At 40.0% G+C, this 13,121-nt stretch overlaps 1 protein-coding gene across 2 annotated transcripts in view; it reads left to right on the forward strand.

Annotated features, from left to right (window-relative positions):
* The window catches only part of MTUS2 (microtubule associated scaffold protein 2), a 411,904-nt gene that overhangs the window by 247,758 nt on the left and 151,025 nt on the right, over positions 1-13,121 (forward strand). For both annotated transcript variants that reach the window (XM_058547941.1, XM_058547942.1), the window contains exon 5: positions 3,024-3,122. In XM_058547941.1, coding sequence (XP_058403924.1) covers positions 3,024-3,122 — 99 coding nt within the window. The remainder of the gene's footprint in view (positions 1-3,023; positions 3,123-13,121) is intronic.

Raw genomic sequence — 13,121 nt, forward strand, 5'->3', positions numbered from 1 at the left:
GACCCAGGACAACCAATGGTGTAAGTTCCAGTCCAAGGGCAAGAGAATACTAATGTCCCAGCTCAACCAGTCAGGCAGTCCAAGTTTCTTCTTACTCGGCCTTTTGTTCTACTCAGGCCTTCAACAGATTATATGAGGCCCACTCACATTCGAGAGGGCAACCTGCTTTACTCAGTCTACCAGTTCAAATGTTAATCTCATCTAGAAACACCCAGAATGCAGATATACCCAGAATAATGTTTGACCAAATGTCTGGGCACCCCGTGGCCCAGTCAAATTGACATATAAAATTAACCTTCACAGTTTGTCTGTCCCCAGGAGACCAGATCATCTCGGGCTGTGCTGTTCAATATGGTGGCCACCGGCTCCTGAGCAATTCCTGAGCACTTGAAATGTGGCCAGTGCCAGATGTTGAAGTGATAGTGAATATCTTGGGTTAAATAAAATATTTTATTACAATTAATTTAACTGTACTTTTTACTTTTTAAATGTTTCTGGGAAATTTAAAATTATATAAGTGGCTCGTATTTCTATTGGATAGCGCTGGTTTTTAGGGCCTTGTAGGTGTGGTAAGGAGTTTGCATGTCACTCTGAGTGTCTTGGGAGGTGACTGGAGGCTTTTGGGATTGGGATGACTTGCTCTAACTTAGATTTTAAGTAATTCATCTGCTGCTATGGGAAAATAAGCTGTAGAGGGGCAGGAGTGGGAGCAGCAGACCAGAGAGGAGGCTGTAGAGGAGGCAGAAGGGGTGTTGGTGACATGGGCTCTGCAGAGGCAGGAGAGGGGAGGGAAGTGGTCAGACCTGGGAGGTATCTCAGAGAGGGAGAGCCAAGAAGCTTTGCTGATGATGGGCTAATGGGGGCAGGGAGCAAAGAAACAACTCACGGTCACTCCTAGTATTTTGGGCCTGAGCACAGTGAGTGAATGGTGGTGTCAGTTACTGAGATGTGAAAGTCTTGGGTGCATTAACTAAGTGACACAAAGCATATTGAGATTAGGAAGAAAACTGTAGGGGAGGAAAATACAAAAGAGAATTCAGGCCTTAGAAGAGTTAAATCAACAATACTAAAACAGTTTGTCCCAAGGTGGAAAAACAGAGGAGGTGATGAGAGATGTGTGGGTGGGAGAGCAGAAGGCGGGTGGGCAAGGATGGAGGGGGTGAGGCAGGTCTGAAGGGAAGGGGAGCCCAGTCAGCCAGAGGAGAACAAGAGAGGAGGAGATTTGATCCCAACACTTGCTCCCTCTCCAAACCCCTGAAATGATCTCTCCCCCCAGTAATATACACACACCCACACGCATACTTGCACACACCCATACATATAAATAATCTATAATAGTGCTTTTGAAGCTGTAAAGGGAAAAATTGACATATTCAAATGTATTAGAATTTAAAACTACAGTACAGTGAAAGATACTATAAATAAGTGTTAAAAAGTAAAAGGCTGGAAAGTGTAATTTACATATCAGGCAAAAGATTAATATCCAGAATAAATCAAGAGTTCTTACACATCAGTAAGAAAAATGAGCAAAAGGTTTCATTAGGCAGTTTTCAAAGAAATATGCACATGACCAATATGAAAAGACTCAGTGTCTGGCAAAAATTAAAATGATTGGGACTTACTTGAGTGTCAGTAGGGTGTGGAGCATGTAGAAAGAGTTGCCCTCCCACGCTGTGGGTTGGGACTGTAAATTAGTAGCTCCTTTTGGAGGATGATTGGACTGTGTCTAGCAATATTGCAAATGAGCAGACTCTTAATCCAGCAAAAGCACTTCTGTGCATTTGTCCTGTAAAGATACTGGTACACGTGTACAAAGAAACAAGTAGAAGAATGTTTATTATAGCACATTTAGCTATTTTAATAGCTAAAACTTGTGAACAATCTAAATGTTCATCAATAGGAGGATGTGTAAATGAATTATGGTACATCTTGCCTATTAATACAATGTGGCATTTTTAAAATAAAAATGCTCTGATATGAAAAAGATCTTTAAAAATGTAGATGGGTGAAAAGAAATTGCAGTACGTGATTCATTAGTTAATTAATAGCTGCATTTGAATATGTGTAGATATATTTATAAATACCTAGAAAAAGGTCTGGAAGAACAGACGCTAAATCGCCAGCAGCGGCTACCTCCGAAAGAGGAGTGAGGTTGCAGTGTTTGGGAGAAAGTGGGGCAGTCGTGTGCTGCATCTAAGGAACCATCACCAAGGTTTGTTTTTGAAATGACATTATAAACTGCTGAAGTGGTGGCAGGTCTGGGTACCTCCAGGTCTGTTATTTCTCTAATTTTCTATCCATTATTCTTTGACTTCCTGATGAAGGTGACGTAAAGGTGAGTGTCCGTGCCCGGCACGCAAAGGAGACACGGCACCGTGCCCTGAGTGCCCCTGGACAGAATTTGAGGAGCATCTACGTGCTGTTCTTAGATATCGCCGACGCTCCGCTATCCCATTCTGCTGGGGCCGGCTCTGGCAGCAGGCTCCACGAAGGCTCAGCTGCAGCCGAGAGAGCTGAAGGGCTCTCTAGGTCACTTCTGTGGACCAGCTGCATGGAGATTAATTAGAGGCAGACCGTGTCCCCCGTGGCTCAGCTCCCGACGATGCTGAAGTCATTAGCAGTTATGTTCAGCTACAGCTTCCTTCTCTGTCTTTTGAAAATTTGTTTCAGCAGAAAGAGACAGGCAGACCAAGTTGGTGGCTACGAACAGTACAATTTTAATTCCCAGATAGTTTGTCAGGGTCGTCAGGGCCCAGTGACCTCCAGAGACAGGGACGTTTTTCATCAGATCAGAGACAGCAGGGTGCTTATTCCCCTGACCACTACAACTCACTTCCCTTTGCTAGAAACAAGTGTGTCATTCTTGAAGCACAGGGGGTGGTGACCATAGCAACAAATCATCCAAATATTATTTTGTTCTGTTTGCCTTTTGTTAAGCCTCCCTTCCCTCAAACATCTTGTGTTACTGTTTCAATTGTAACAAGTTCTCCTCCTTTCTTTTTCTCTTTTTAAACCATATATAGGAACAAAGAAAGAAGTACAAAAAGATCAAGATGCTAATAAACCTGCTGTTTCATCTCCTAAGAGAATAGCGGCTTCAACCACCAAGCTTCATTCACCAGGTATTTAAGAAATGTGATGTGTGTTATTTGGGGAGAAGACTGGAACTTGGAATTTATTTTGTTCAAATGTCATTAACAGAGCAATGCTGGCCCGTGTGGTATGCATGATTGTTCCAGAGCTTGACATACGTATGCGTTCTGACTCTAGATGAAATGAACCAGCTGTTGGCATCATTGTATCTTAAAAAACAAAATGTTATCATGCTACTTTTCAGTGGTAGGATCTTCTCTGTGTAGGAGTATCTGCTATTCCAACAGCATGCAGAAATAATTTATAATTGAAAAACAGACTTTGAAGATCTAACCTCAAGAGATAATATTTTCTAAGAGGAAGAAAAACAGAGAAACAGTGGATATCAAATACTTGTTATTTTGTCAATGAGGAAGCCATTTATTTACATTCAGATATGAATAAGCTACATAATGTCACTTGAAAGTTGAAAATTATTTATTATGAAAATTCATATTGTAAGGCATTAACCCCTTTGTAGAATGCAGTACAACCTCAGAACATTTTCTTTAACCCCCAAATAGTAGCAATAATAGCAGCTAATGTTTGCATTCTTAGTATATGTCAGGTATGTCCTAAGGCCTTCAGATGTATAATTTATTTAATGCCCACAATAACTCCATGACATAAGTTATTATTGTCCCTCCCTTTTCACGTGAGGAAATTGAGGTACGCAGATTTTCATTAATTTGCCTAAAGCCACAGGAAATAAGTAGTAGAGTCTTGGTTTCAACCCAAGCACTCTGACCCCCAAAACTGCATTCATAGTCACTACACTATTAACCAGAAAACTTGGAGAGGAGTGGACTTATTAAAATTTCTGGTTACTTAAAAATGTATAGGAATGGGCCGGCCCCGTGGCTTAGTGGTTAAGTGCGCGCGCTCCGCTGCTGGCGGCCCAGGTTCGGATCCCGGGCACGCACCGACGCGCTGCTTCTCCGGCCATGCTGAGGCCGCGTCCCACGTGCAGCAACTAGAAGGAAGTGCAGCTATGCCATACAACTATCTACTGGGGCATGGGGGAAAAAATAAATAAAATTATAAAAAAAAAAAATGTATAGGAAATAAGCCAAAGCCACACATATGAGGGTCGGGAGACAAAGCCTGGTGCCTAAAGAGGGTGGGAGATCAGATTGGAGGACCCTGCATAAATCTGGAATTTCTGAAAGGCAACACCCTCACTGGATGAACTAGAAAGAAAAAGAAAACTCAGCCTGCAGGAGGAGACTGGCCTGTTTATTGCAGCTTTGGCTCTGAGAGAAGGTGGGGAAGGGGAATGGCCCTCCCTTAGGAATTCCTCACCACAGATCTGCCCTGCCCCCATTTGAGAGCTGGAATCCATGCTACCACTGTGGTCTGAAAATTCAATTTAAAGTGCTGTAGTACTTGTGTGCACTTAGCAGAATAAAATGAAATTATTACGCACACAAGGAAATAAGCTACCATGAGTAAGGTCCTTATATTTTAGGGGAAGAGAGTAAAGGTATTGTGTCATTTTAGACTTTGTTAAGTTAAAATATATGTGTTAAATTTCTATTTTATTGGTTATAATAAAATAGAGTATATAGTTCTGAATCAGTAGAGCGGGAGAAGTTGGAATGAGGATAAAGAAAATTTAAATCAATGCAAACAAAGGCAAAAAAGGGAGAAAGGAAAAAGAAAAAAAACAGAGAGGAAAGAAGGAAGGAAGGAAGGAAGGGAGAGAGATAGGAAAAATTGAAAGAATAAAATAAGACATTAGAAATGAACTCAGATATGTCATAATGAACGTACATGACTCTCTAGAATAAATTAAAGATTTAGATTACCAGACTGGATTCACTTATTGAACAGTCAAAAAGTATTTATTAAGTGCATATTATATGCCATAAAATCTAGCTTTAGACTGTTTACAAAGTACACACCTAAAATATAAGAATACTAAAAGGTTGAAAGTAATGGAATGGAGATATTTATACTAAGAAAATACTAAACAGAAGAAAATTTGTGGTGCTATAGTTTAGAAACATCTTTATTATGGTATAATTAACAAATATTAAACTACACAAATATTAAACTACACTTTGATAAATTTTGACATACATACACGTGTGAAGCCATCACCACAATCCAGAGAGCAAACACATACATCATCCTCAAAAGTGCCCCTTGGTACACCTACCCACCTGCCCCTCTGCACCGCCATCACAGTCCCCACTCTGTCACTATAGATTAATTTGCATTTTCTAAAGTTTTGTATAAATGGAATCATCTAATATGTACTCTGCTTTTATCTGGCTTCCTTTACTCAGCATGATTTTTTTGAGATCCATCCATGTGGCAATAGTCCCTTCCTTTTTATTGAGGAATAGAATTCCACTGTGTAGATACCACAGTTTATCCATTTACCTATTTATGCACTTTTGGGTTTTTTTGTCCAAGTATTTGGCTATTATAAATAGAGCTGCTATGTACATTTGTACAAGTCTTGGTATGGACATCTCCTTTCATTTCTCTTAGTAAATATCTAGGAGTGGAATGCCTGAGTGATATGGTAGCTGTGTGTTTAACTCTTTAAAAATGTTAAAAAGTTTTCCAAACTGTTTTCCAAAATGGTTGTACCATTTTATATTCCCAGCAGTAGTGTATGAGAGATCCAGCTCCTCCACATCCTTGCCAACACTTGGTATGGTCAGTCTTTTTTTTTTTTTTTTTTTTTGTGAGGGAGATCAGCCCTGAGCTAACATCCGTGCTAATCCTCCTCTTTTTGCTGAGGAAGACCGGCTCTGAGCTAAACATCTATTGCCAATCCTCCTCCTTTTTTTCCCCCCAAAGCCTCAGTAGATAGTTGTATGTCATAGTTGCACATCCTTCTGGTTGCTGTACATGAGACACGGCCTCAGCATGGCCAGAGAAGCGGTGCGTCGGTGCGCGCCCAGGATCCAAACCCGGGCCGCCAGTAGCAGAGCACACGCACTTAACCACTAAGCCACTGGGCCGGCCTGGTCAGTCTTTTTAATTATAGACATTATAAATAGGTCCATACTGATATCTCATTGTGGTTTTAATTTGCATTTCCCTAATAACTAATGATGTTAAGACATTGAGCATCTTTTTGTGTTTGACATCTGTATGTATTCTTTGATAAAATATCTATTTGAATCTTGTGGCATTTTTAATTTTTTTGTCTTCTTATTGAATTTTGAGAGTTTTTATATATTCTGGATACAATTTTTTTTCCAGCTATGTGACTTGCAATTTTTTCCCTGCAATCTGTAGCTTGTTTTGACATTCTTCTAACAATGTCTTTTGAAGAGTAGATGTTCTTAATTTTCATGAAGTCCAATTCATATTTTTTTTCTTTTATGGACCATGTTGTTGGTGTTATCTAAAAATTCTTTGCATAACCCAAGGCACAAAGATGTTCTCCTACATTTTCTTCTCAAAGATTTAGAGCTCTGGGTTTTATATTTAAGTCTATGATCCATTTGAGTTAATTTTTGTATATAGTGTGAGGTACGGCCTGAATTTCTGTTTTTTCGGAAGGATATGCAACTGATTTCTACTCTGATCATTATTATTTCTTCTGCTTACACTGGGTTTAATTAGCTGATGTCATTAGTTTGAAGTCTTTCTTCTTTTCTAATATATGTGTTTAGTATAATAAATTTCCCTCTATATGCTATTTTAGCTATAATCCACAAATTTTTATATGTTTGATATATTGAGTTCAAAAGATTTTCAAATTTCCCTTTTTGATTTCTTCTTTTGCCTATGAGTATTTAGAGGTGTGTTGTTTACTTTGCAAATATTTGGGAATTTCCAGAGATCTTTCTGATTGTATTTCTAATTTAATTCCATTGTGGTTGGAGAACATACTTGGATGACTTGAGTCTTCTTAAATTTATTGAGACTTGTTTTATGACCCAGAACAAGGTCTGTCTTGGTAAATGTTTCATATGTACTTAAAAAGAATGTCTATTCTGCTGTTTCTATGTGGAGCCTTCTACTAAGACCATAAGTCAAGTTGGTTGATAGCATTCTGTTCAAGTTTTCTGTATCCTTACTGCTTTTCTGTCTACATGTTCTATCAGTAATTGAGGGGAGGCTGTTGAAATCTCAGAGTATAATTTTGGACCTGTCTGTTTCTCCTTTCATTTCTATCATTATTTGCTTTATGTATTTTGATGCTCTGCTATTAGGTACATAAACATTTAGGATTGTTTATCATTTTGATGAACTGCCCACTTTGTTGTTGTGAAATGACTCTATCCCTGGTAATATTCTTTTCCCTGAAATCTACTTTATTCAATATTAATAGTGTACTCCTGCTTTCCATTAGTTTCAGCATGGTATACCTCCTTCCATACTTCTTCATTTCATCTATTTCTCTGTTTATGTTTAAGTTGGTTTCTTACAGGCAGGATATAATTGGCTTTTGCATTTTTATTCATCTGAAATCTCTGCCTTTGATATACATTTAATGTTATTGATTTGATTGGGATTAAATCTACCATCTTGCTATTATTTTCTACTCATCCCACATGTTCTTTTTTTTTTTCCCCCCTATTTTGCTGCCTTCTTTTTGCAGTAATAATTTTTGCAAAAAATAATTGAGTATTTCTTATGGTTCCATTTGTCTCCTTTTTTGATGTATTAGCTATCTGTATCTTCTTCTTGTGTTATTTTAGAGGTTGCTTTAGGGTTCATAGTCTACATCTTTAACTTTCCACATTCTAGCTTCGTGATGTTATATCACTTCACATATAGTACAACAATCTTATGACACTGTGCTTCCATCTCTCTCCTCCTGCATTTGTGCTATTGTTGTCAAACATTTTCCTTCTACGTATATTAAAACCCACACTACATTGTTATTGTTCATTATCAACACTCAGGGTTTTTTTTAGAGATTTAAATAAGAAAAAGTCTCTTAGATTTACTCATTTAGTTGCCATTTCTGGTGTTCTTCATTCCTTTATGTAGATCCAGATTTCCATCTGGTATTGTTTTTCTTCTCCCTAAAGGATTTTCTTTAACATTCTTTGTAGTGGAGGTTTTCTGGTAAAGAAATCTTTCATTTTTTATTTACTTTCATTTTTGATGGATACTTTTACTTTGGTCAGAATTCAAGTTGGCTTTCTTTTTTCTTTAAGCATTTAAAGATGTTTTTCCATTGTCTTCTGGCTTGAATGATTTCCAAGGAAAAGTCAACTGTTATCCTTATCTTTGTTTCTCTTTCTTTGTTTTTCAAAATATGTCTTTTTCTTCTCTGGCTGCTTTAAAGATCTTCTCTTTATCACTGGTTTTGAGCAATTGATTACACTATAACTTGGTGTTATTTTCTTCGTATTTTTTGTGCTTGACATTTGTTGAGATTCTTGGATCTGTGGGTATACAGTTTTCATCAAATTTGAAAAAATTTTGCTCATTATGTCTTCAGAAATTTTCAGTCCTAACCCCTCCTCTTCAGGGACTCCAACTGTACATATATTAGGCCACTTGAAGTGTCCCACAGCTTCTGTCCAGACTGATAACTCTGTTCATTTCTTCAAGTCTTTTTTCTTTCTGTGTTTCATTTTGGATACTTTCTCTTCCTATATGTTTGCTAATCTTTTCCTTTCCCTTTTACTTTTTTAAAAAAATAACACCATTTATTAATTCTATAGGTTTCAGTTCTATAAGTCAGACATCAGGTGTGTCTTAATTAGGGTTCTCTGGTCAGAATATCACAAGGCTGAAATCATGATGTCAGCTGGGCTGAGTTTTTGACTGGAGTCTCTAGAGAAAAGAATCCACTTTAAAATGCATTCAGGTTGTTGGGAGAACCAGTTCATTGTAGTTGTAGGACTGAGGTCTCTGTTTCCTTGCTGGCTATCAGTCAGGGACCACCTTCACCTCCTAGGGCCACCCCCATTTCTTGCCATGTGACCCCCTCCATCTTCAAAGTAGTAATGGTGTGTAGAATCCTTCTTAATCCTCAAATCTCTAACTTCCTTCTCTCTAGTTTTTACTGGAGGAAACTTTGCTTTTAACAGACTCACCTGATTAGGTCAGGCTCACCAAAGATAATCTCCCTCTTGGTATATAGTATCATGTGATCATGGGAGTAGTATCTCCTCATATTCACAGATTCCACTCACACTCAAGGGCATTATGCAGGTGTCTTAGTCAGTTCAGGCTGCTATAACAAATACCATACTGGGTGGCTTAAACAACAGTAATTTATTTCTCACAGTTCTGGAGGCTGGGAAGTCTGAGAACAGAGTGTCAGCTGATTTGGTTCCTGGTGAGGACGTTCTTCCTGGTTTGCAGATGGAGGCCTTCTTGCTGTATGTTCACATGGGGAAAGAGAGATCACCTCTCTTGTGTCTCTTCTTATAAGGGCACTAATCCCATTCATGAAGGCTCTGCCCTCATGACCTAATTACCTCCCAAAGGCCCCACCTCAAAATACCATCACATTGAGGATTAGGGTTTTAACATGAATTTAGGGGGAACACAAACATTCAGTTCACAGCAGCAGGGTATGTACAAGAGGGGGTAGAAATATTGGAGCCCAGCTTACCACAGGAGAATTTCAAGCTAGCCCTGGTGAGGGGAAAGCTGGAAAGGCTACATAACCACAGTGGAGAGATCTGGGGGGCACAGTTTTCCTGTTCCCAGGATTCCCTCCTTGCTTCCTCATCCCTTTCTGAGGGCGACTCTCCTTTCTTCAGATTGCTGAATATCAAAGAAGGTCCGCTGAAACAGTGGTGTCTGTATCAGGCCTTTGAACCCTCAAATGTCATCTGGCCCAGGTGACTCTCTGGGTGGTGAATTTGAGGCACACTTCCCTCCCTGGCTGGTCTGTAAATTCAGTGAAGACAGGGACTGTGTTTTCTGTCATCAGTCCCATCCCCAAAACCAAACAAGCCAGAACAACCAAATGCCCCTGACCCACATGTTCCTGACACATCTCTCTCCCCATCTTTGTAGCCAGGCTTGGGAAAGAGTGGTCCATGTTCCCCATCTGTCTTTTGCTGACAAATGACTCCTCCAAGTGCTGCCATTGGGCCACCGCGCCTCTTCCTTGTCTTATCTCGGTCACATTTGGCTTTATTGATCGCTCCCTTCTTCCTGAACCTTTCTTTCCTTCGGCTCTGTGACCCCACTCTCTGCCGGTTCTCTGCTTGCGTCTACAGATGCTTGTACTCAGCTGCCTTCACTAGAGACTCTTCTCTTGCACTTCCTAAATGTTGCCAGTTTCTTGGCCCAAAAGAATAGACTGAACTGGATTCAAATCCTGGCTCAGTGGCTCACGTGATATATAACCTTGAGCAAATCACATAACTTCTCTGAGCCTCAGTTTTCTCTTCTGTCAAATGGGAATTCTGTCTATGCTGCAGGGTTATGGTGCAGATTCGTGATAACACATTTAAGCATCAACATGTCAAAGCTATTGCTCGTCCATGGCTCTAAGCTTCTTGATAGCAGAAACCATATCTTAAACGGACACAGGACATTCTGATGCAGCTGTTTTGACACGGGCATTTTCATAAAATGCCAGCAAAATGTCCCCATGTCCAAATGGGCCTATCAGAACATCCTTATTGTCTTTTTATTAGTTGAGCTATAATTCACATACCGTAAAATACACCCTTTTAAAGTATGCAGTTCAGTGGCTTTTAGTATCTTCACAAGGTTGTGCAACTATCACCACTAATTCCAGAGCATTTTCATCACCCCCAAAAGAAACCATACCCGTGAGCAGTTGCTCCCTATGCCTGGCTTCCCCCAGCCCCTGACAGCCACTAGTCTACTTTCTGTTTTATGGACATTTCACATGAATAGAATCATGTAATGTGTGGCCTTTTGTATTGACTTCTTTCACTTAGCATAATGTTTTCAAGGTTCATCTATGTCAAAGCATGAATCAGTATGTCATCCCTGTTTTTGGTAGAATGATATTCCATGACATGGATATATCACATTCTGTTTATCCATTCAACTGATGGACAATTGGGTTGTTTCCAATTTTTGGCTACTATGAATAATGCTGCTATGAAAATTCATGTCATTAATCTTTTCTTATGTGGTGTCTGATCTACTCTTAATCTCATCCAGTGTATTTTTCTTCTCAGACATTTGAGTTTTTAATCTCTAAAATTTTTATTTAGGTCTTTTTTTTTTTCATATTCTTTGTTTCTACTTGACATATTCAATCATTCCTCTAGATTCTTGAACATATGGAATATAGTTATATAACTGTTAATCATCTGTGTCATTTCTTGGTGGGCTTCAATTGATTGCACTTTCTCCTTATTATGGGTTGTATATGCTGTTTACGTGCATGCCTGAGAATTTTTTTTTTTTTTGCTTGAAGAAGATTAGCCCTGAACTAATAACTGTGCCAGTCTTCCTGTACCCTGCATGTGGAGCATGGCTGATGAGTGGAGCAGGTCCCTGCCCAGGATCCGAACCCGCGAACCCAGGCCACCAAAGCAGAGTGCACAGAACTTGAGCCACTCGGCCACGGGGCTGGCCCCCTGAGAGTTTTTTTAGATGCCAGACATTGTATATTTTCCTTGTTGGGCACTGGATATTTTTTTATTCCTATAAATATTCTTGAGCTTTGCTGTTGAATAGAACTATGTTACTTGGAAAGAACTTAATCATTTTGAGTCTTGCTTTTCAGCGTCATTAGGCAGGTCCCAGTTAGCAATTAATCTGCGGCTGATTTTACCACACCCTTGAGACAAAACCCTCCTGAATGCTCTACCTGATGCCCGTGAATGATGAGGTTTTCCACTCTGGCTGATGGGAACAGGAACCATTTCTGGCCCCTGGGAGCTCTGGGGATTGTTCCCCTAGTCCTTTGTGGAATTCTTTCCCTGGTGCTGGATACTTTCCTCACAACTATGCACTGATCAGAACTTGGCTGAAAGCTCGAGGGGACCCTCTGCAGGTCTCCAGAGTTCTGTCTCTGTGGAGCTCTGTCCTCTGTGCCACTCTGCCTTGTAACCTCTGACCTCTGAACTCCCTGAGCCCCCAGCTCCACTTTTTCAGCTCAGGGAAAACACCAGGCTCTGCCTGGGTGACTCGTTGGGCCGCAGCCAGGAAAGCGGCTCCAGGCAGGAGGCCGAGGCAATTGCAGGCTCGCCTCAGTCATTGGCCGACTCTCGGGGATCGCTGTGCTTCATCGCCTACTGTGAATGTCTTGAAAACCCTTGTCTTATATATTTGGGCCAAATTTTGGGGGGTAGTTTCAGATGAGAAGTTAAGTCTGATCCTTACTCCATCTTGGCTACAAGTAGCTGTATTTTTTAATATAAAAATTCAGCAATTGCTATAGTACTATTAAACCACGATTTTTCACCCTTGGAGAAAAGAGAACTTCAGATTCACCTTGATAAATAGCACCTGTACTTCTTGTAAATCATAAGAATTTCCTAAAGATGAGAATACTTTATGTCAATTTTTATTTTGCTAGAGAGTAGATTATAGTGACAAATTTTCGATAGCTGGTCTTGGAAACCCTGATTGTAACTTTCTGTTTTTTCTGTTCTTCTATACATCAAAAGAGAAATGAATCTGCTCCTCCCTTGGAATGGGCAATGTAAACCTCTCCCTTCTAGAGTGGAGCAGGTCACTTATATGGGTGGATGCTGCCCAGTGTAGTAACTCCTGCCCTCACCTATGCTTAGGACTGACTGGAGGGAGATTTCCTACCCTCGTGCCATCTGCTCTCCCCCCTTCCCCACCACTAGCCAACCCCAGGCAAACAAGTGCCAACACTAAGTAGGAAAATAGCATGCTACTGGGCAAAATTTTCTGAAATAAATTTAAATCAGTTTAACAAAAATAAAGCCTGTCCAAGACCACAAAGAACTCAGCACATGTGCTCTCTGAGGTGTCCTGCTGGTGCCAATCTGCAAGGAACAGATCTCCTTTCTGTTAGGATGTTGACCAAACTCATGAAGTGCTCTTCTTTAAGCCAGAAAGCTATTAAAGTTGTGTCCTATAATCTT

Source organism: Diceros bicornis, chromosome 9 (assembly GCF_020826845.1).
Source record: "Diceros bicornis minor isolate mBicDic1 chromosome 9, mDicBic1.mat.cur, whole genome shotgun sequence".
NCBI lineage: Eukaryota > Metazoa > Chordata > Mammalia > Perissodactyla > Rhinocerotidae > Diceros > Diceros bicornis.